This window comes from Dromaius novaehollandiae, chromosome 9, assembly GCF_036370855.1.
Source record: "Dromaius novaehollandiae isolate bDroNov1 chromosome 9, bDroNov1.hap1, whole genome shotgun sequence".
Taxonomy (NCBI): Eukaryota; Metazoa; Chordata; class Aves; order Casuariiformes; family Dromaiidae; genus Dromaius; species Dromaius novaehollandiae.
Window position 1 is genome coordinate 13,222,971 of NC_088106.1, and position 21,428 is coordinate 13,244,398.

Below are 21,428 nucleotides of genomic sequence, written 5' to 3' on the forward strand. Positions count from 1 at the left end.
GGTCCAGCTTTGTCCCAGGCCTGGGGAGAAGCACGTGGCCATGACCAGGGTGGGAGGCTCCAACTCCGTTGAAGTCGGCAAGTACTTACCGCTTCTTCCTTGCAGGTGGAGAGGTCGTGTAACTTGGTGCTCACGCCATTCCTTGTCCACAACGGTCTGTGCTGTGGCTGATCCTCCAACAAGCCTTTTGCTCCTGTTCCCGCACAGGAAACCTGCGTGACCCGCTTTCCCCCATTTGTTGTAGCCACAATCGGCCCGTGCCCTCTGTGCAGGGTGGGCTTACGCAGCCAGTGCTTGCAGTTGTGTTTGCTGGTAGAAGTTCACATTTCTTTCCCAGCTTTGTCACAGGGAGCTGGTTGCTTTATTTGCTCTTTCCTGGCCGCAGCCTTGCAGGTACCTGTTGTGTTGGGCTGTTCCGAAAACCAGGCACCTCCTTGCTGGTGGGGAGGTGGGCAGTTGCTGAGCTGTGTCAGTCAACTGTCTCCTCTTCCCTGCATCTTGGGGGAGGCAGGAGGGGGAGGGCTGGTTGTGTCCCAGCATGTGGGAAAGGATTTCTGCAGCTCATGTGGGCCAAATGCAGCCAAGCACCCGAGTGCCTCATTGCCTCAGGTGGCCCCCCGAGACGGTCCTTAGAACTGGTGGTATCTGCGTGTCCTGCATCGACTCCTGTCCCGAGCCTTTCCTCCCAGGCAGTCCAGAGGCCCCTGCTTCCCAGAGAAGGAACAACTCTCTGACTCTGGACTGATCCAGACTGATGTCTCTGCCAGACATGTCAGGGCAAAATTCACCTCCACAATCAGAAAGGGTGGTAGAAAAATAATTTTTTGTGAGAGGGCATCTCTATTTCTTAAAAAAAAAAAAAAAAAAAGAGTTATCAAATACTGTTCATTCAATAAAGTGTCTGATGGGCATAAGCATCTCTGATCCCGTGGCAGCTGCGTTTTCTGCTGCACCGAAGGCTGGGAAGGGGATGTGGGCAGGCACAGAGCAGTGGTGTGGTGAGCCTGGAGAGCCGAGCTGCTGGGTGGGATGTTCGCAACTGCGATCTGGCCCCTGCCAGCCTCAAGGGAAGGAGGGCTGGGGGCCAGGGCTGGCTCTCGCCCTGTGCCTGATGCAGCTCCTGCACCAAGGATGCACCTTTGATCAACATGGGCGAAGAGCAGCAGGGTGGTTGCAGGGACCTGGTCCTGGGCTGCTGGGGCTGTGATTTGAGCTACAATGTGTGGTGATTTGAGAAAGCAATGAGGTGAGACCTGTTGCTTTGAGGGTGGGAATTGGGACAGAGCAACAGAAGCTACGAGCATCTTTTCTTTGGCACCATAGGGGCAATCTGCCACTAGGCGCTCCAGAGCTTGGAAAAGGAAAGTGGGGGTCAGTGCACAGGCACTGCACGATGCATACAACTTACTCAGCAACATGCCATAATCTTTTTTTTTTTAATTCTATTTTGTTCATTGTGGGTTATAATCACTGCATTGTCCAACCTGACTCTGCTCTCAGGGGGCTGTGCTGGGTCCAGTTACATTCCACAGGGGACTACCTCCTTACTCACACATCCAAAGACTACCTTGACTGTCCTTAGTGAAAGGGGGAGTCCCCTCACTTTGATGACCCACGCTAAAAATACATTTTCTGTTCAAAAGTTGCATCTCCTCCAACGTGACCTGTAGCAAAGGCACCTCCTTCCACAGACATCACCCCTAGATAAGCTGTCCCCAAAAGTCACATTCCTGCAACCAGAACCCAAAAGGCAGATGCTTGTTCCCTGCTCCACACACATAACATTGCTCAAAAATCTCAAGAGCAGAACAGCATGGCAGAGGCGTCCGTGGTGGGAACAGCATCCAACCCAGCAGGCAGCTCACTCTCCACAAGCAGCCGGAGGTGTTGAAGCAGGAACAGCAGTGGTCGGCTGCCTTGGAGATTGCGGCATGCTATGGTTGTTGAGCTGGTTGGCTTGGAGGCCTGACATGTGGCCTCTCAATCCTTATCTGTAAATAACAAACAAAGCAGTGCTACAGATGATGAGTAACTTTGTGCAAGAGCTTTGCAGCAGGCCTGGCTTTTGCTATGAGCTCAAGCGGCAGCATAACGCAGATGCGAATGCTAGCAGAACCCTGCAGAGGCCTTCAGACATGCAGGGGCTGGGTATAAGGCCTCGAGTTGAGGCTGAGCCCCTGTGAGGGACACGTGCTCATCATGGTCCTTGTCCTCCTACGGGACCTGCTGCAGGCTGGCTGCCTGCTGATGGCCACATAAGGCACATCCCAGCCAAAATGCAGTCATGCAGAGCGCTGAGGTTCCCTGCGCCGTTTCAACTCGAGAGCAGCATGGAGGTGCCCACTGCTCTGGGACAGGGCACAGCGCCAGCAGCTCCCGGATGGACTCGGAGCCCCGAGGCAGCCAGACGAGGACCTTGCAGGCCACCACGACCCTGAGTGTGGCCCCTCTGCCCCATCCCGACACTCACAGCTGGCCTTGGGCAGCTGGGCAATAAACCCCAGGCAGACCTGAACTGATGGGTCGATGGCTTGGAGCTGCGGTGCCCAGCACCATTCGGAGGCATCAGAGGGGATGGGCTCTGCTCCATCTTCTGCCTTGGTGAGAGCTGGAGTGGGAACATGAGCAGAGCTGGGGGTTGTCCTGCGAGGACAGGCTGAGCTGGGGGCACCTCAGCAGGTAGGAAGGGGAGAGATCCATCAGCCAAAAACCAGCTTTGACTGAGCCGAGCAGGTGAAGCCCTGCTGGAGGCCAGTTACCGTTATATTAAAGGGAGTGAAGCAGAGCGGGGGGAGGGGGGGGTGTTTTTGCACGGATATACTCACAGGAGAATGGCCGCGGTCTCCAGAAGGACTCCTTGGCCCTAAAATGAGGGGGAGCAGAAACAAGACAACGTGTCAGAGGGCATCGGGAGAGCCCCTGCATTGTGCCAGCACCTAGGTCTGACCGGAGTGAGGAGCAGTGATTGAGCTTGGCGGGGTGGTGTGGGGGGGGGGAGGGTGTGGGGCTGGGGAGAGCGGATGGAAACAGGGATTTGAGGGAGGGAACCAGTGGAGGAAAGCCCCAATTGCTGCACACACAGAATTTCTCGCCTGACACAAATGCAAATGAATAAAGGCACTTCCCCGTCGGCTTGGTGAGCCCCCACTCCATGGACAACGAGGGAGCTCATGGTGGGTGCAGGACACGGCGCAGCCCCGACATGAATACAGGGAACAGCCCCAATCCTGCTCTGACCTGCCCTAGCACCTTGTTGGCCAGCACAAAGGACTCAGGGCACTGAGCTTCCTGCTAACATGGAAAAGCCCTCTGGCCTGGGACCAAGGGCTGGGGAGGAAGAAGGGAGATGTTGGCATTTCCCCCCCAGCCTTGCACTTCATCAGCCATCTGCTAACTCCCTTCTGTGCAGAAACATGAAGGCCACTCCTGCAATAGTCTTTTTTTGCTACGAACCAACTCTTCCCAGGGAAACATGAGTTCTAGTGGAAATTACTTGGACTTTATTCAAATTAAAATTAAATAGAAATCCATTCTGTAACCAAATACTGTCTGGGTGGTTTGAGGAAGAAATGCAAATATTCTCTGAAATGGGGAAAAAAAGGATCTAGTTTTCAGCGCACTGAAGTAACTGGACCCAGCAGCAGATGACTGGAAAAGGGGCTGGAAGATGCTAAAAGACCACCCAGCTCAACCCCTTACCTGAGGCAGGCTCACCCCACTACCCCCTGCCTGGGGAAAAAGCATCTAACCAGCTCTTGACCCTTCAATGATGAATTTTCCACCAATTTTTTTGGAGTGGATAATGCTCTTCCTGACACCCAAACTCAATCCCCTGCCTTACCCACTGCCCGACAGCCCCTCGACCAGCATCCATCCCTGCATGGGTCCGGCCCCGAGCCGCATCCTGGCTGCTGTGGGATGGCGTGGGGCACCACTTACCTCTCGGCGTCCTTGTGCCGGCGGCAGAGCCGTGGCGCCAGGCAGGCGGAGGCGAGCAGGAGGGACAGCAGAGCCAGCGCCCCCAGCAAGATGCCGACGAAGGCGCCGAGGCTGACGGCGAGCTGGTCGCACCGCTCGCCAGTGGGGGAGAAGATGGAGAAGGGGATGCAGCTGCGGAGGGGGGGCAGAGGGGAGATGAAGCTCCTGGGGAGAGGTGGCCGACTCACTGCGGCGAGGACTGGCCACGTCCTCCCCTGCCTGCCCCCTCCGGCGCTGCTACCTGCATGTGGGCCCGTCTGGCAGGTGCCGGCACCGGCCGCCGTGCTGGCAGTAGCCCGTGTTGCAAGGGGACACGCAGAGGAAACCAACGCTCGCTGTGTAGTCCAGCTGGTAGCCTTCGTAGCCAGAGAGGCCGCAGGTGAAATAGCTCCTCAGCTCCGACACTGTCACTGGGGGGAGAGGCAGGCATGGAGAGCACGGGGATTCGCCCACACAGTCCCGGTTTGGACGGCATCCTCGGGTTTTGGAGCAGCATCGCCCAGGGATGTGTGTCCCCCCCCAGGGTTTCCCCCAGCAGGAGCCGCGTGCTGGATAGGGAATTGCCACTGACCCATGTCCATCAGTGCCAATGTTACCCAAACCCTGGCATGCTGGGGGTGGCGCAGGCCAGGCCACGGGGTCTCCTAGGTCCTTCTCGGCCCCCAGGCCAAGCCGGCTCTTTGGAGCTGTGGCTCCGGGAGCAACTCACACTTCACCAGGTCGGTGACGTTATCCCTGTGCAGGCGCTCAAAGGCGATGTGTGCTCCTGCTGCCTGCCTCCCACGCCTGGGCAGCCCGTTGAAGGCGTCGGTGATGGCCCCCCTGAGCTCCTCGTTCAGGAACCGGATCACGGTGCTGGTGCTGTTGTAGGCGAATTTGGACACCACCGCGAATGTGAAGCCGCCACGGTCGTCCCTACGGTGAAAGGAAGAGCTGGCCAGAGTTTGTGGGCAGATTTGCTACCACCTTGCCAGAGCAGCCAAGCCTTGCTCTGCTCCAGTTTCCCCATTTTTCCCATAAACACCCCTTCTGGGTATTTATCAGCCATGGGGCTGAAAAGACAAGCCCTGGGGGGACAAACGCCCTTTGTACCCCAAACCCTGCTGCCTTGCGTCCCATCTGCTCCCTGCTCAGCCCAGGGCCATGTGGAGCCCGTCCCGGCTCGCTCACGTGCGGGTGATGTTGGTGTTGCTCCGGAAAGCCTTCACCTCCAGGGACGCCAGGACGGCCGCGACCTGCGTGGGGGCAAGCGGGAGGCAGCGTTAGAGGAGGGCAGGACGGCACCAGCGCGGGGCAGAGTCTGAAGGGCGACGCGTCCGAGCCCCGAGGGCTGCTCTGCCCTTTTGTTCACGCTTGGGGGAACCTGGCGAGCGGCCACGGGTGCCGCCTGTGTCGCTTGGCTGGGACCCGGCAGGCTGGTGACACCTCCCCGCTGGCCTGAGAGGCTGCTGGATCCCTGCCAGCGGGGGCGCAGGGGGTGCTGGAGGCACAGACCCCCCTGAAACACCTCCCAGAGCAGCACCCCAACGTCATCTGCACCTCGTGTGGGCCAACCAAGCCCCTCAGTGCCTCACTGCCTCAGGTGGCCCCCTGAGATGGTCCCTAGGCCTGGTGGTATCTGCGTGTCCCCCCGGGCGACGTACGGTGCCGTTGACTTCCCCAGTGGTGGCATTTTGCAGTGCCCGGATTCGCAGCCGCACACTCCTCTGGGGCAGATCTGCCGGGAGAAAGACACGGCGGTCACTCTCCCCTGCCGCAGCTCGGGTGAGCTGGGCTGGGGCATTGGCCCGGCGTGGGGCTGGGGCACCCACCTGGGCTGGCCGGGGGCTGGAAATCGCTGCCTGCCACCAGGCAGCGCGGGTCGGTGAAGGCAGGGGGGCACAGGCAGGCGGGTGTGCAGGTGGCGGGGTCCAGGCGGCAGCGTCCCCCGTTGCTGCAGTAGCCCTCAGGGCAGGCGTGGGACCCGCACGCCGCCGCGCAGCCCAGCCCCGCACCTGGGGGTGCCAGGGGGATGGTAAGTGGGACGAAATGGATACTGGGACCGAAGTCACGGCCCTGGGGTTGGGCAGGCACCAGTCCAAGGGTGCTGAGCAACCCGGCCCGCGCACTAGGTGCTGTTGGGGTTGGGGCTGAAGCATCTCCATCCCATCTGGCGCTAAGGAAGGCACATGGGCAAGGGGCTCGGGTGCAGAGCTCACCCCCCATCCAGGTCCTCTCCCCTCCTCTCTGGCTGGTTTTAATCTCCCGGGAGGAGACGGGGATGGGTGCCTGGTGGGAGCCACGTGCCTCCCATGGGGTGCTCGTCCCAGTACCCATTCCCACGAGGAGCATGTCTCTGGCCAGCCGGTTGGGAAGCTCAGCCCCTGCCGTGGCACTGGGAAGCCTGGACTGCTTCAGCTGCCCTGGCAACCTTTTCGGGGCAGAGATTTTCTTCCTGCCACTCCTGCACAGCAGGCAGCACATCCGGGTGCAGGACCGAAAGGCTCCCCCCGCGCGGGGGCACTCACCAGCCTCGCCGGCAGCACAGGCGCACATGTAGCTGCCCATGGTGTTGGTGCAGGTGGTGTTCCCCAGGCACGCCGTCCCCCCCGCGCACTCGTCGATATCTGCCGGGGAAAGGTCGCGTGGCACTGAGTGAAAGCCGGGCTCGGCCGCCGCCAGCTGCCAGGGCGAGCCGGGCACTGCGCCCCTCACCTGCGCAGTGCATCCCGTCGCCAGTCAGGCCGGCAGGGCAGGGGCCGCAGCCAGCGCGCGGGTGGCAGCTCACACCGGGGAAGCAGCCCTGGGCGCAAGGGTCCGGCGGGTGCTGGCAGAAGGTACCTGAGTAGCCGTCATCACACTTGCAGGCTGCGAGCTGTGGAAGGAGATGGTGACACCAAATTAGGGACACCACAAGGACGCATGGACATGACCAGTGCATCTGGCAGGGGACAGGCCTGGCACATCTCCCTGCACAATGCCGGAGGAGCTTTCCGGGTGGTGCGTGCCCCCGGGATGCGATGCTGCCCAAACCCCACTACCTGTAGGGAAGAGCCACCGACGGTGGCGGTGTCGTCGTAATCGCACTGGCGGCTCCTGCTGCAGTTGCAAAGGGTGAAGCTGAGCCGGAGGATGGAGGAGAGGTTGTTGGCCCCGACGGCCTCCAGACTGGCTGTGAATGGGGCCGTGCCGGTGGGCTCCCACGTGAGGGTGCCGTTCTCTGCACAGGGAGACACCCGGGAAGGAGAGGAGGTGGCAGGAGAGAGGGGCGAGGTGCAGGGAAAGGGGCAGAGCAGGGGTCTCACAACGTCCCCGAGCCTGCCCTACCCGTTATGTTGAGCTCTGGCGAGACATGGGGGACAAACCATGTGCCTGCCCCCTCTGCTCGGTACTGCCTTGTCACCCTTTCCATCCTGTAGGCCATGAGCGAAGCATCACCGGCAATGATGGGAGGGAAAGCATCTGAGGAAAGAGCAGCCCGGCACACAGCCGGGTGTTTGTCATGCAGTGATGGCGCCCCTCAGCTCTACGCCCCTCCTGGTCAGGACAGGACCCCAAACAGACGCGGTTATGGCCACCCACCAACGAAGCCCTCATGTTGCACTGCACTATGGTATCTCCTAGTCCCTGGGGACCAGCCAGTTGGGCACTACAACTCAGAGACCTCGGCTGGCATCTCTCCTGCCTCCACGTGGAGCAGGAGGCTCCAGGCAGGGAGAAAGGCATTTCCCAGGAAGCCAATCCCATGCCCTCTCGGAGGTGACCATCTGCTCCACTTACTTAGTGCTGCCTTCTTCTGCTGGAAATCGGCTGCAAGGCTCTGGGTGGCCAAGCCCAGGGCCACATCCCCGGTGCTCAGCGCGTCGTAGATGCACTCCCTGCTCCCGTGGCACTGCGAGGCTACCAGCTGGTACTGGCTTTTGTTCTCCTGCCGCAGCCGAGAAAAGAAGACAGGTGTGAAGTTCGTCACCGGAGCTGCCAGCGGCTTGGCAAACAGGCTGTGATCTCCAACAGCCCCTGCAAGAGAGCACACCACGGGAAGGGCCAAAGGTTTTCAAGGCTGCGTATTTTTAGTGATGGTTTCCGTGGAGCAATAAAGAGACTAAAGGGGATCCTTGGCACCAATTTTGCTCAAGCAAATACTTAAATTTCTCCAGACAAAATGAGACCTGAAGGTGCTGAAGCAGGGGATTGCTGGGATGGATCCTGAGCCCAGACTTACAGGTCATCCCATAGCTGAAGATTTCCTCCTCGCTGCTGTTCCTGGGGATGCTGGTGCCATTCGGCATTTGGAAGTCATCTGCGGAGTTGTGGTCCCACACACCTGGCAGAGCATCGCAGGAGGATTGGAGTCCCCCAGACCTTGGCTGACCACCCCCTCCGGCACAGGCTGGGGTTTAGTTTAGCCATCCTGGGAGACACAGCTGGGTCCTGCTCCCCCCTGCACTCACAAGCACAGTCCTCTAGCATTTTCCAGCCTGCTTTGAGGTATGAAGGGGATATTTCACTCTGGCTTGGTGGCAGAGGGAGCTGGGGGTGAGGTGGCAGCCCAGCTGGCTCCCAGCCCTGAGCAGAGCTTGGTTAGCCCTGGATTTCTGCAGTCTCCCAAGCCCATGGCCTGGACAGTGTTGCCAGACTCCTCCAGCCCCTGCCACTGCCCCATCAACCTCCCTGATAGGGAGCAGGGCTGCTAGCTTGAGGCAACCGTGTTCTGGGCAGGCGGCCACGAGCCTTGGAGATGGGCTGGTCCCTGGCCTGCATGACACCGATCTCACCCTGCAGCCCTTGCAAGAGTGCCAGCCTGGCCCCTCACCCAGCAGGCCCTTGGTGCCATTGAGGTACCGATCGGGCAGGCTGCAGACCATGCTGAGGATCCCGGAGGTGGTCGAGATGGAGACAGCAACAGCCCCGTCGAAGATGGCTGTGATGGAGGAGGCATTGACCACCAGGATGCCGGGGTTGTAATACACATTGGCATCCATGTCTGCAAATGAAGATGAACACAGAGGGAAAAGTCCATGCAAGGTCAGGGCTGAAGATGGGGCCTGAAATGATGCCTCTGAATTTGGGGAGGGGAAGGCTCCCCATCTACCTTGCCCAAGTCAGAGACAGTGTATAGGCAGGAGAGATTTGATGCGGCTTAGGGTAGTTCCCCTTGTGCTAAGGGCAGGGCCGATCTCTGTGGGATGGTGACACCCCTTGCCTCCCCATTTGGCCCCTGCTCTAGCCACTTGCTAGCCTGAGAAAGGTGGGGAAGGGCCTGGGGGCCTGGCTGCTGCTGGGGATATTCTTGTGCCTGCAGGAGTGAGCAGAGCCCGCTCAGTAGTGGGGGGTGTCTTGTTTCTTGTGAACAGACACAGTCCTCTTGCAGGCAGAAAGCTTTACCCCGTGTGGAGATTGGCCCGGCCCCAGCTCCCACACGGACCCTGCTGAAGGATGTCCTCAGCTCCCTGAGCAGTTGCACTGTTTCTGACAGAAATGGCCCTGGGCTGCCCTGAGAGACCCCCTTGCAGGATGCAGGCAGTACAGTTGGTTGCTAGAAGAGGTCACTACGTCCTACTCACCTCTGGAGTAGGAAAACAGGATGGTCTCATAGTTCAGCAGGACTTGGATGTCGCCTTGGCTTCCCAGGGTCCACTCGACCTGCAAACCACAGCAGATGTCCCAGTCAGGCCATCTGCTCATCCCTCCTGAGACTTTCCTTTCCCAGCTCCTGCCAGGGATGTGTGTGCTAGAAGCCATCCTCCTAAAGCCCCAGAGAGGAGCTCAGCCCTGGAGGTCATGTCAGGCTCCTCATGGGAGGTGGCACAAAGAGGAGAGGGAGTGCTTTGCGTGTCCCAGCCATTTCTAGGTGATGCAGATGCACTGCCCAACCTGTCTGCTGGGTTTCTCCCATTAGGTGCTCAAGCCTATAGCTAGGTGGCTGCTACTCACTGTTGTGGTTGTGGCAGAGATGTACTGGGCAGCAAACGCCACAAAGTTGGTAGCCTGAGCTGTGCCAGTCTGGGCCGTGCGCCCTTGCAGGACGAAACTGGTCTGGGCATCGCTGGCCAGCAGGAGGACAAAGTCACCGAGCCCGTTGAAGGTGTAGGTGAGCCCATCCAGGGTGATGATGTGGGGGTCCCCGAAAGCGCTGGCTGGGATCACAAGGGGATGAAGCCATTTTGCAGGGATGAAGAAAGGTAATTGCTGGCCTCATTGCACAGAGGAGAGTGGACCACGGTCCCGTACTGAGCATGGAAAGCTGGGGTCGTGGTGGGGACCATGCACATCCGTGCCACTTGTGCAGCACCAGCGTTCCTGGCCTGGCATGGCTGGGGCTGGCTCCTGCCCCGGCACAGCAAGGAGATGGTGTGGGCAGCCCTGGGGACTCACCGGGGGCAGGCGGCATGTATCCCTCACAACTGGCCCTTGGTCTCTTCTCGGCAAACCTGGTGCACAGCAGGGGTTTCCCCACTCGCCGGCAGCACCAGTCAAAGGCCTCCAGTTCCCCATCTGCAGAGGAAGGCAGCCGGGTGCTGCTGGGGCTGCCAGGGCTCTTGGACACGGGGCCTGCTGTGGCCACAAGCCACCTCTCTCTCAGGAGAGCGTTGGGGGCTGCAGCCTCTCCCGTGGCTCGTTTGCAGGTGTTTTAAGAAAAGAGAGCCATGGTGCTTGCTTACCGGTGGTGGGATGGAGGGGAAGGCTCCAGAACCTCTCCTGCCAGCCTTCGAGCAAGCTCTCATCCTGGTAGACACACCGGACCCCGGCTCCAGCCCGGCTCGGGAATGAGGTGCGCAGCATGGTCATGGAGGTGTCTGCAAGGCCTGAAAGGGTTCAGGGTGTCACTGGCTGCCCTGGGAGCTGACCCAGGGCCCTGAGGGCAGGAGGAGAGCCCCAGCCCTATCCCACCCCACAGCATTCATCTGCTGGCCTCAACCCTTCCCAGATGGGCCAGGAGGGCGGTGAAGTGATGGGCAAAGGGGCCCAATTTGGGAAGTCGCAGGGTGCCTTTGAGCCCATAGGGGCTGGGGCACTAGAGGGGCTTGACCAAAGGGATGCAGCCCATTCAGCGATGGGTTGGGATCTCCCTCCTCCAGGTTTCTTGGTTGCCTCTTCCCTGGCCCCCCTTTCCCCGAGCAAGGGCACCCGGCACCTCTGCTCTGCCGGTAGCGGGGGTCCAGCTCTGCCTGGGGCCGCGAGCAGGGGCAGGGCAGCAGCTCTCCGTTCCAGCTGGCCGGGTCCGGCTGCGCCGCCAGCCACGTGAGGCAGCGCAGCCTGTAGTTCACCCGGGGACCACCGTCCAGCTTGTAGATCCAGAGCCCGCGCAGGTCTGGGGGAGCAACCAGCAAACAACACAGCCAAAGGTGAACAACACAGCCAATGTCCTACAGCGACCGGCAAAACCCCGTGGCCTCAGCCGGCATCTCGCCTAATCCAGAGAGAAGGGACCAGGCACCTGGCCTGGATGACTGTCCCCTGCCATTGACCTCTCCCAGGAGGCCTCCAGGATCCCTCTAGAGCCAATGCTGCTGGCGCTGCAGCGGCCATGGAAAGCCCTGGCTGAAGGGAAGCAGAGACCTGCACTCTGCAGTTGTAGCCGTGCTCATCTCTGCTTTTAGACCTCGCTTGCTCTCAGCTCCCAGCCCTCGTGCAGGCTTTGCTCTCCATCGCCCTGCAGGGATGCGTGCCAGGGACACGCTCCTGGGCGGGCGCCTGTGGGCAAACTTCTTCTCTCCAGCCCCCCAGCACCAGACCAAGGGCCTCCCCCCGCCGTGCCATACCAGTGTCGTAGCCTCGGTACTGGTCAGGCCGGTATTTAACAGCTGGTGGCTTTTGAGTCAGCTCGTTATTTTGGGCATATCCATCGCCACTGTGTGAAGAGAGAAAGTCCTGGATCACGCTCCTGACACAACCCTACACCTCTCTTTCCCTCCTTTCTCCACCCCACGGGCTGCATCTCCTCATCGAGCAAGAAGGGGAAAGGAGCTGATGATGCTATGGCCTGGCACAGATCCTTCCTGCTAGCCCACAGAGGCGTAACGGACCATAGGGTCATGGGCAAAAGCAAGAGGAATGGTCTAGAGATAGCGTAACTCTGAGCTAGGACTGACAGACACCTCTAATCACACCCAGCAGTGAACACACACGTGTGCTCACATGCAGGCATGTCCACATGTGCAGACACACATGCATGCACACACACACGTGTGCACACACATGCAAGCACACACATGGCACCTGGAAAAGCCAATGAGCACGTTCCTCGCTGCGAGCTTGGTGTAATCCCACCGCATGCCACCGTCTTGGTACAGGAGCAAGGCAAAGGCCTGGTTCCCGTTGGTGGTGAGGACCGCTTGGTACGTGTTTGTCTAGAGAAACCCACAGCGCCCCGTCAGCCTGCCCTGACTGGGCGCAGCTGGGGCCCCCATCACCGGTGGGGTCCCTGCAGTTGTGGCCCCTCCAGCCTGACTCCGTCCGCTCACCTGAGTGTCATCCCGCCAGGACGGGTACGCTGGAGCCTCCTCCCATGTCACCTTCAGGGTCCATTTTGCTGTGTATGAGATTTTCATGTATCTCTTGATCTTCGCTTCCACGTCATGGACAAGGGCACTTCGGGTAGATCCAAGGGTGGGGTATTCCTGCGAGTTTTCAAGAGAGGGAGTTTAGAAAGGATGGGATTGCTTTGCAGGTCAGAGCCGGGCTCTCCCGGGGAGGTCACTGATGGCCCCTACCTGGTACCATGTGGTGCCGATACCCTGGGAAAAGTCTGCGTCGTCCCAAAATGCAGCAACCATTGGCAAACTCTCATGGCCGCTGAACCCCTGGGGAGGTGGGTTAGGGTTGGAGGGGACATAGTTGTCCGTAGGTGGGAAAATGATTTGTCCATTATCTGTAAACTAAACAAAATAACTAGTTATGTACTGACACCAGCCTCCCCAGGTGGTGCTTGCCCAGCAATATGGCTTTTATTTATACCCTGCACATGGATAGCAGAAACCAGTCACTTTAAACTGTGAAAAATTAACATCCATACTACATTAGGCTTCTGTTCCAATTTTGCTGTTTTTTTCTCCCACACAAGCTATAGATCACTTGTGCGCGCTGCAGCCATGGAAACTCACGTAGAGAAAGTCATGTAGTGTTTTCCCAAAAGGGAATCCGATCTCCGGTTTGAACAGTGGGGAATTAAAATCCACCTTCCTTTCAACGCATCCTCTGTCATTTCCCTCTGCGCCGTATGGGTATAGTGACACAGCTGCAACTAACACAAGCAGGTGATTAGTAGAAAATTAAAAATAATTAAATCCACTTCACCTTTCGCACCTCCAAGGCAAGCTTGCCTTTTTGCGCCACTGCCTGCAGGGAGGGCGGCATAGTCCCACTGGGTCTATCGTCGCTATAATGCAGGGAGACTGTCTTTGCCCCTGGACACTTGTCCTGCAAAGAAACCTGCTGTCCCAATTCAGGATTTGGGCAAAGGTATGAGCAGGTACTTAAATGATTTTCCTCACCTGAGCTGTGATAAGACATAAATGCACACAGAAGAGAGATGGGACAACAAAACTGGCTGCAGGGTTTAGACTTGCCTGGCTGTGGGCACACAGACTGTGCTGAGCAGGGAAGGAGAGGAGACCTCGGCTTGGGAGGGGTTTTATACACAGCCAGGCGGTGCAACCCCTCCCTAAGGTTTCATGCTCTTCTCTGCTGATCTCCATGATGGTGAGAGACGAGGGAGTCCCCACCTCTGGGCACTTGGGCTTCCCAGCCACGGGGAAGCAGCATGCGCTGTGTCCAAGTCGGATGAGATGACCTGCTCTCACATTCCCTATTTCACCTTTTCTCATTAATCCCCCAGCCTGACCCCTATCACAGATGAGCCATCCCTGGGCCATGCCATGCTGTCCGCAATCACAGCAGCTCAGTCGGGCCAGCAACCCCCTTCATGTTCTCTGCCTTAGGAGGAAGGAGGAAAGTCTACTTACTGCTAAGCCCTAGGGTGGGTTGGGGCTCAGGCAGAGGCGTAAGCATGGGATTTTTGTGGCTAGAGGTGGTGTGGGCAGAAGCCCCTGGTGCCATGGCTGGTCCTTTCTGCGTCCCAAAGGCAGGAGCTGTGGTGGCAGTGGGGCTGGTGGCTGCCAGTGGTTTCCTCGGTGTGGTGGCCGTGCCACCCACGAGGCCTCCCCCCTCCTTGGCTGGGCTGGCCTGTGTTGGTCGGCTGGGCTGGGCTGGGCTCGCAGGTGGGACAGGCAGCATGCTGTGTGGTGAAACGGCCGTGGTGGTGGGAGCCACTGGGGTGACACTTTCTACAAGCCCTGTTTTGGCCACTCCGTTTCCAGATCCTGGTGACTGGAGCAGAGCCGGTGAGGGGCCAATTTTGTCCATGGCGCCTGGCTCTGGGCTGGCAGCAGAGGCAGGAGGGATGGACGTGGTGGCAAATGCAGGCTGTGATCCAGCTTGTCTGCCTGCTGCAGGGACAGGCACAGCTCCATGGGTGCCAAAGACAGAGAAAGGCCCAAAATCTTCCTGTGGGGTGGTGAGGCCCTTTGCAAGTGTGAGAAGAGCCCCAGATTGGGGTTCATCCCTAGTTGCCCCTGCTGCATTGCTATTTAGGACCGTGGGGGAGGTCACTGTGGCTGGCTCATTGGCTGTGTCGTCACTGGGGATGTGAAGGGGACTTGCTGTGGTGCTATCCGCGGTTCCGTGGCTAGGGGAAGCCAGTGTTAGCGCCAGCCTAGCTGGGGCACCAGGAGAGCTGGGAGAGCTGGGCATAGATGTGCTGTTTCCCAGCCGCACGCCGGTGGGACTGGTCGTGGTGGCAAATGCAGGAAAGGAAACACGGCCTGTTGACCTGCCTGGGATGTCATGAACGATGGTGGCTGAGCTGTTGCTGGCAGGTTCAGCTGTTTTCTCCCCAGAGAAAGGTTGCCCCAGGGACACCTGGGTGACGTGAGATGATGTGCTCAGTGCCTGTCCTGCTACAGGGCTGCTGGTGGCTGTGGAGGAGGAGGCGCTTGTTGCTGGCTTGGAAGCAGCATATCCAACTGCCAGGGAGGCTGCCAGGTCCGTGGTTGCACCATCACTGAGTACGGATGATGGCCCAATCGTTGGCTCCTCTGTTGCATTGTGCTTGCTGGGGAAAGGCATACCGGGTACCGCAATGGCATGGCTGTGATTGGGCACCTCCAAGGACCCACTGGTTGGCCTTATTGTGGTGGTGGGCATTGTGGGAGATAAGACAGCCATTCCTGATCCACTGCTAGTGGTGCTGGGACCGAGGTGTGGGCTCACTGCTGTCCCATTGACAGTGGCCAGCGGTGCTCCAGCTGCCAGAGCAGCACTGGTGGCTTGGGAGATGGTTGCAACTATGTCTCTTGCTCCCACCGCTGTGGTCACCATCTCAGCTGTGATCTGGCCCCCCAGAGCTGGGGTGCTGCCAGTGAGCGAGGAAGGCAGACTGGCTGCCACCTCGTTCCCCTCGGGGACCGTCCTGGGGGCCGTTTGAGCTGGGACACTGTCTGTGACGGACACTGACTTGCTGGCTGTTGCTTCGCTCGGTGAAGCGGTGAAGACAGGCAAAGCCAGGGCTGTCTGTGATGGAGCTGTGGTATCTTTGCCGACTGTTGCAAGCATGGTGGCAGTGGGCTCAGCTGTAGCTGTGTGCCTGAGCAGAGCAGGCACCGGGCCTGTGCTGTTCCCAACTGCCATATCATCAGGCACCATCATAGTTGTCTCCTCCTCAGCAGCACCAAATGCAGCTGGGGAAGCAGTGAGCTCATTGACAGCTGCTGGAGTTGTGCTTGCACCTTCATCCCCTGTGTCAACACCACCAGAGCTGGATAGCGCAGGTCCGTCTGCCCCATTGTTCGTGACAGGTTGCTCTGCGGCAGGCGACAGGGCACGGCTGGTGCCGGTGGCCTTTGCAAACCCTGCTCTGGCAGTTGACGTCTCAGCTGTCCTGCCAGCTGCTGTGGCCGCAGATGTCTCCCCTCTGGGTGGGCCGGCTGGGATGATGGCGTTGCTGGAGAGGACCATGCCTGGTGGCAGCCCAGTGGCGGTGGGTCGGGTGGATGAGGTGCCGCCCGCTCGATCAGCCGCAGAGACGCTGTTTGCAGGGGATGTCAGCTGTCGCAGTGGCCCAGCCAGGACACTGCTGGTCCCCAGGGAGGATGGACCTGCTGCAGCCTCCATAGGGGCACGACTCCAGCTCATGGTGCTCGTTGAGGACGTTAACCTGTCCGTAAGCAGGGACAAGGTGCCCAGGGCTGACTGGGCAGTGCTGCTAGCGGTGGCCACCACAGCTGCGTCCGCAGCTGCCCCAGTGGCTGTAGAGCCAGCGCTCGGTGGCACCGTGTGTGACAGTGGCTCCCCAGGGGCTGCTGTGCCCCTCGCCGGCCGAGCAGTAAAACCAGGGGTGAGCAGGGAGGGCATCCCCTCCGGTGGCACCACGCCAAGGTTGCCAGGGTTTGGCAGTGGGAGCAGCGTGCCGGTCGGCGGGAGTGTGGCAGCATGTGTGTGGGCTGCGGAGGGCACATTGGTGGCTGGCACAGGGGCCGCGCTGTCAGCTGAGAGGGATGTCGTGCCAGTCCTCGTGTCCGTGCTGGTGGTGTCAGTGACGGGTACACTGGTGCCCTTGCTGCTGGCGAGGGATGCTGCACCGCCAGCACTGCTCTCAGGGGGGCCCGGGGAGGATGCAGCAGTCTCTGCCGGGACAGTGGCACCCCCGGCGCCTGACCCGGATGTGGCTGTGCTTTCCCCTGCGCGCGTGCTGCCTGTGCTCGGCGAGGATGCCCCGGCCAAGGGCCCATCCTGGGCTCTGTCGGCGCCTGGTCTGGAAGACCCTGTGGAGGGCTCACTGGTGCCTTCTCTGGGCTCTGCCGGTGGCCGAGGGGGGCTGCGGGGGCTGTGTGAGGAGGCGGCCACTGTGACGAGCTCTGCGCCAGCCCCGCTGCTGAGAGGCAGGGTATGGGCCAGGGCCGCAGAGGAGGATGCAGCCGTGCTGAGACCACTGTCGCTTACCCCCGCTGCCGTCCCCATGATGCCATCACCAGGGATGCCAGAGGATGCCACCACCACTGGCCTGGTGCTGCCGGGGACGGGAGAGGACGCGCTGCCACCCAGCTGAGCCGTGGGACCGAGCACTGGGGAAGGTGCTCTGGCCAGCTCCGGCGCGGGGCTGGGCACCGCCCGTGTGGACAGACCCGCCACGGCGCTCTTGCTGCCCGGGGCAGACCGTGCTGCTGGGGGCGCGTTGCTGGTACCTGGCTCAGCCCCTGCGGTGATGGAGGGGGGCAGTCTTGGGGCTGGCCCCACTGCCCCCTGCCTGGCGCCCGGGGAGGACGTGTCCGCCATCGGCTCAGCAGCGCTGCCGCTCTGGTTCGAGGAGGCTGCGTGTGGCTGAGCAGTGACGCTGGCTCTGGAGGGGTGCAATGCACGCGGAGCCGGCCCAGGAGGAGTGTTTTCGCTGTCTGTCCCGCTCGTCCAGGCATCTGCTGTTGCATTTTCAACCAGGTTTGAGCCCACAGCTGTCTGCATGGGGCTGCCGTCTCCTGCTGGCTGTGACCTGCCCCTGGCTCCCTCTGCGGCTGCACTTTTGGCAACTGGTGGAGATGCAGGTGGGGGCATCTGGGCGGCAGTGGTGCTGGGGAGGGGGCCAGCCGCATTCGACACTGGGCTGGCGCCTGCCAAGGCTGGAGGAGCAGATTGACCGTCTCTGGGAGCCAGGAGAGGAAAGCCCACCGGGGGCCTGGTTTGGGGAGCATCGTCACCCTGGGGGGACAGCTCCGGCAGTGGCTCTGTCCTGCTGAGTGTGGAGCTGGAAGCTGGCCCTGTGCCATCGGTGCCATGGGCAATAGCTGGCACATCTGGAGCCAGCTCAGCCCCAAAGTGGCCCTGGAGAGATGCTGCCTGGCTCATACCCAGGCGGGTGACGTAGTCGTCAGTGACGAGAAATGACCTTCCCTTGGCTGAGGTTGAATCCCAACCTGTTTCTGGGGTGGCTGTGCTGGCATGAGCAGAGGGGCCCACGGCTGGCTTGGTCACAGTGTTTCCAGGACCCGGGGACGTGGAGCCAGCTGCCCTCCACATTGGGGCAGCGGGAGGCAGGAGGTGGGTCACGCCGATCCCTGGATCCTCCTCTGGGCCCACGTCCGGGTACTTGGCCGGTAGTACAGCGGTGGTGCTGCCATCGGGGCTGGGGGAGGCGCTGTGCAGGGCTCGGCGGGCATCGCCACCCAGCACTGACCGTGGGGTGGCCAGGCTGTTGTGTGGTGGCGGTGATGTGGCTGCCACTGTCCTTGGGGCGATGCTGGATAGGGACACCCCCAGGGGTGACCCTGTGGTGGGACTGTCATCCAGGAGAGGGGGGGCACCCGCACGTGATGCTGCAGCAGCACCGCTGGCTCTGGCTGTCTCCAGGGTGCTGACCAATCCCACGACGTTGACGGTTGTTCCTGCTGTAGTTGTGCCCTCTGTGGGTTCAGAAGCTGTCGCTGTTGTTGGCTGAATGGCAGTGGGAGTGGCACTGCTAGGGGTTGGAGGGGACACTGTGGGATCATGCAGCTTCCCAGGGCTGGGGATGGAGGCAGCGGGTCCTGCGCCCAGTCTGCCTGTGCTCAGATCTCGGGACACCCCCGCCAGGTCCACTTCAGCTGTGCGCGACCACATCTCCTCACTGGGGGTAACAGGGGAACTGCGGGAGATGAGTGGATGGCTGGTGGCATCTGGACGTTGCATGTACATGTGTGGCGCTGGCTCACCGGTGACACCCGCATTTGGGGCTGAGACACTTTGAGGTGCTTGTGGCGTCGCGGTGTCCATGCCCAGAGCGGCTGTGGCTGGGTTAAAAGTGATGCTCCTGGATGGGGGAGAGAGTCCAATGGAGATCTTGGCCACAGCTGCAGAAGAGCCCAGGTCTGGGTTGCTGCTGTCGGTGACTGAAACCAGAGCGGTCATGTCTGAGGATGGCATGAGGAGCAGCGAAGACCCAGGGACAGCTGACTTGCTTACAGGTCCACTCCTAGTCACCTTGGATGGTGCAGGGTCACTCACGATGCTGACTGTTGGCGGCGGTGAGCCCACAGCTGGCCCTGGGCGGCTGCTGCCAAGGCCAGGAGACACGTCAGGCAAAGCAGGCATGGGGCTGGCATCCCAGGGCGTCACGGTGCCTGGCCCGGGGGAACTGCCCACTGCTGCGGTCGATGCGCTGGGACCTTCCTTGGCAGGGGTATTTCCAAAGGCTGGCCCTGCTTCACTGATTGGGCTCATGGTGAAGGAGGAGGACAGGTCTGCAGCTGGGCTGGTCATCTTGTCATACCTGCCAAGGGAAGATGGTGCTGCAGTGGATCCAGGGGACACATCTGTCTGTGCTTTTCTGGCACTGTTTCCAGCAAGGGGCAAGGACATCGCCATGCTGAGTCTTGCTGGAGAGGATTCACCTGCAGCTGCTTCTGCCGTGGCAGCGTCAGGGTCTGCAAAGGCTGTTGTGGTGGGCAGAGCCCCAGCGGGGTCTCCGAAGGAGGACACCGTGCCTGCGAAGGGCCTGGGAGAGGGACTGCCACGCGGCACAGTGGAGACGCTGTTCATCAGTCCAGCAGCAGTACTGGGATCATCAGGAAATGCCGTGCTGGGAGCTGGGGCCTTTCCAGCAGTGCTGGGCAATGGTGCCGTGCCCATCAGGGAGCTCGTGGTCCTTGGGGAAGCAGTGCCAGTCACTGCTCTGGAGGTGGACTTGCTTGTGCCAAAGACCAACTCAGTGGTGGTATTTTCTGGGTCTGGAAACAACCCAGCAGGGACGTCCTTTGCAGCAGTTACCTCCATGCTGGAGGAAGAGGAGGTGGCAGCTGGATCAGCATGGCGCCCGACAGTGGCTGTGGCTGCTGTGTCCAGAGATGGCGTGGTGGCACGGAGGGGGGTACCGGTGCTGGCTCTAGGCGGCCCATCTCCAGCAGCGACATTTGTCCCATGTGGGGACAAGTGCTCCGTCCCTTGCCCAGGGCCTGCGTCATTGCTGGTGGGCGATGGCACTCCTTCACTTGACTCCGTGGCTGATGCGACTGGGAAGGCACTTGCTACCAGCTCTGCTGTGGCACTGCCAGGGCCTGCAGGGGAAATGGCTGGAGGTGGCCAAGCAGGGGGTGTCGGAGGCTCCTGGGAGGCGTCATGGCCAGCTGCAGGTAAGGCGGTTGTCCCTGGCTCTGTAGTCCTACTGATGGGAGAGAAGGTGGCCCTCGCTGAGGAAGCACTTGGGAGGTCTTCAAATGGTGGTGTCACCCCCTCTGCTCTTCCTGCTGCTGTGTGAGGGGAGGTGCCCTTGTCCAGCTCTGACGTGACCTCCTGGGATGGGAGCCCAGCAGCTTCATGGGATGCCGCAGTGCTCTTGCTGATAGCAGGAGATGACAATCCCATGCCTAGTTTGATATGAGACAGAGCTGTGGTCCGTGTTGTCCCCAGTGTCCCCTCCACAGCGATATCATCCTGCTGGACTAACCCATTGGCATGGGAGGTTTTGCTAGGGACTAAGGAAGATGCTTTTGACCCCAGCATTGGTTGAACAATGGGGGTTTGTGCAATCGGGGGAGACGTGCCTCCGCCTGGTTTGGGGAAGGCCCCTTTCAGTGGGCCTGCGGCACCTGCACGTGGCTCTGCTGTGATTCCCTCTAGCACGTGGTTGGCTGTCCCCGGGGCTGGCTCTCCAGCGATGCTCTCCACAGCTGCTGTAAATGCCTCTGGGGCCTGCTCAAGAGCAGTGCCGCTGTTTGAGAGTGGCAGTTTGCCCATCCCCTCTTCAGTAGGGATGCCTAGATCTGGGGACGACATGGCTGTGCCCAGCCCAGCACTGTTGCTCCCCACGGCAAGAGCTGACACGTGCCCGGTTGGTACAGGGGACAGAGGGTGCCCATGCCGAGTGGCAGCAGGAGCCACAGGGACGCTGGTTGGGTGGCCGGCAGGGCTTGCAGAGGAAACCCCTGCCCTTGCCTGGGGGCTGTCTCGTGCTGCCATACCCTCAGCGAGCCCAGAGGCAGCCACTGTACTGGGAGGCACCTCCTCCACCTTGCTGGTCACAACTGGGACCATTGCTCCTGCAGTCTGCACCACCACGTCACCTGCAAGGAGAGATGAGATGGTCCTACCTGGATCAACACCAGCGATGTCCTCAGCGGGCAGAGACGTACCTGTCACCAGCCCTGAGCTGGCATTACCTCTTATGCGGGTGGCATTACCTGAATCCTGGCCATCTCCAGAGCTGGCCCAGCTGGAGGGAGAGGGATGCCCGGGCTGGATCACAGCTGCCTTGGGGAACGCCTCGCATATTCCTGGTCTGGCCATGGTGGGAGACACGTCTGGAGGCAGCTCTGCACTGGTGCCTTCAGGTGCCAGGGAGACGCCACCGGGCTCTGCCAGGGGCTGCTCTGCTGACCCGCTGGCAGAGGGGCCATCTGCGGCGCCGGGCAGTGGGATGAGGGGCTGCTTGCCCGGATCTCCGGCTGACC

At 60.5% G+C, this 21,428-nt stretch overlaps 2 protein-coding genes across 5 annotated transcripts in view; one reads left to right on the forward strand and one right to left on the reverse strand.

Moving 5' to 3' along the window:
• LOC112979397 (mucin-4-like) overlaps positions 1-924 on the forward strand; it is a 15,580-nt gene extending 14,656 nt beyond the window's left edge. Inside the window, exon 12 of the mRNA XM_064516768.1 lies at positions 106-924. Within this exon, the coding sequence (XP_064372838.1) occupies positions 106-122 (17 nt within the window). The 3' untranslated portion in view covers positions 123-924. The remainder of the gene's footprint in view (positions 1-105) is intronic.
• MUC4 (mucin 4, cell surface associated) lies at positions 844-21,428 on the reverse strand. Of its 4 annotated transcripts, XR_010390483.1 has the most exons (29): positions 21,159-21,428; positions 20,940-21,041; positions 13,923-20,345; positions 13,062-13,201; positions 12,672-12,836; positions 12,423-12,578; positions 12,178-12,308; positions 11,721-11,809; positions 11,093-11,269; positions 10,620-10,763; positions 10,333-10,452; positions 9,892-10,094; positions 9,522-9,600; positions 8,771-8,941; positions 8,180-8,281; positions 7,738-7,974; positions 7,285-7,419; positions 6,999-7,177; positions 6,673-6,832; positions 6,486-6,584; positions 5,790-5,972; positions 5,622-5,695; positions 5,149-5,213; positions 4,688-4,893; positions 4,220-4,388; positions 3,940-4,110; positions 2,826-2,863; positions 2,511-2,741; positions 844-1,991 (listed from the first exon to the last, which is right to left on the reverse strand). XR_010390483.1 is itself a non-coding variant. In XM_064516766.1 (28 exons), exons 1-28 carry the CDS (start codon positions 21,262-21,264, stop codon positions 1,935-1,937), a joined length of 10,773 nt encoding a protein of 3,590 aa, XP_064372836.1. In that variant the 5' UTR covers positions 21,265-21,428; the 3' UTR covers positions 844-1,934. The 4 variants fall into 4 exon arrangements, 2 of the variants coding, with proteins under 2 accessions (XP_064372836.1, XP_064372837.1); XR_010390482.1 differs by having other exon boundaries at positions 13,923-21,041; XM_064516766.1 differs by having other exon boundaries at positions 2,511-2,608; positions 13,923-21,041.

Coding starts and splice junctions, on each gene's coding strand:
- MUC4 (XM_064516766.1), bottom strand. CDS start 21,264: ATGGCCAGACCAGGAATATGCGAGGCGTTCCCCAAGGCAGCTGTGATC. Junction 11,810..12,177: donor GTGCTCATTGGCTTTTCCAG/GTGCCATGTGTG, acceptor CTCTTCACACAG/TGGCGATGGATATGCCCAAA. Junction 10,453..10,619: donor TCCCCTCCATCCCACCACCG/GTAAGCAAGCAC, acceptor CTTCCTCTGCAG/ATGGGGAACTGGAGGCCTTT.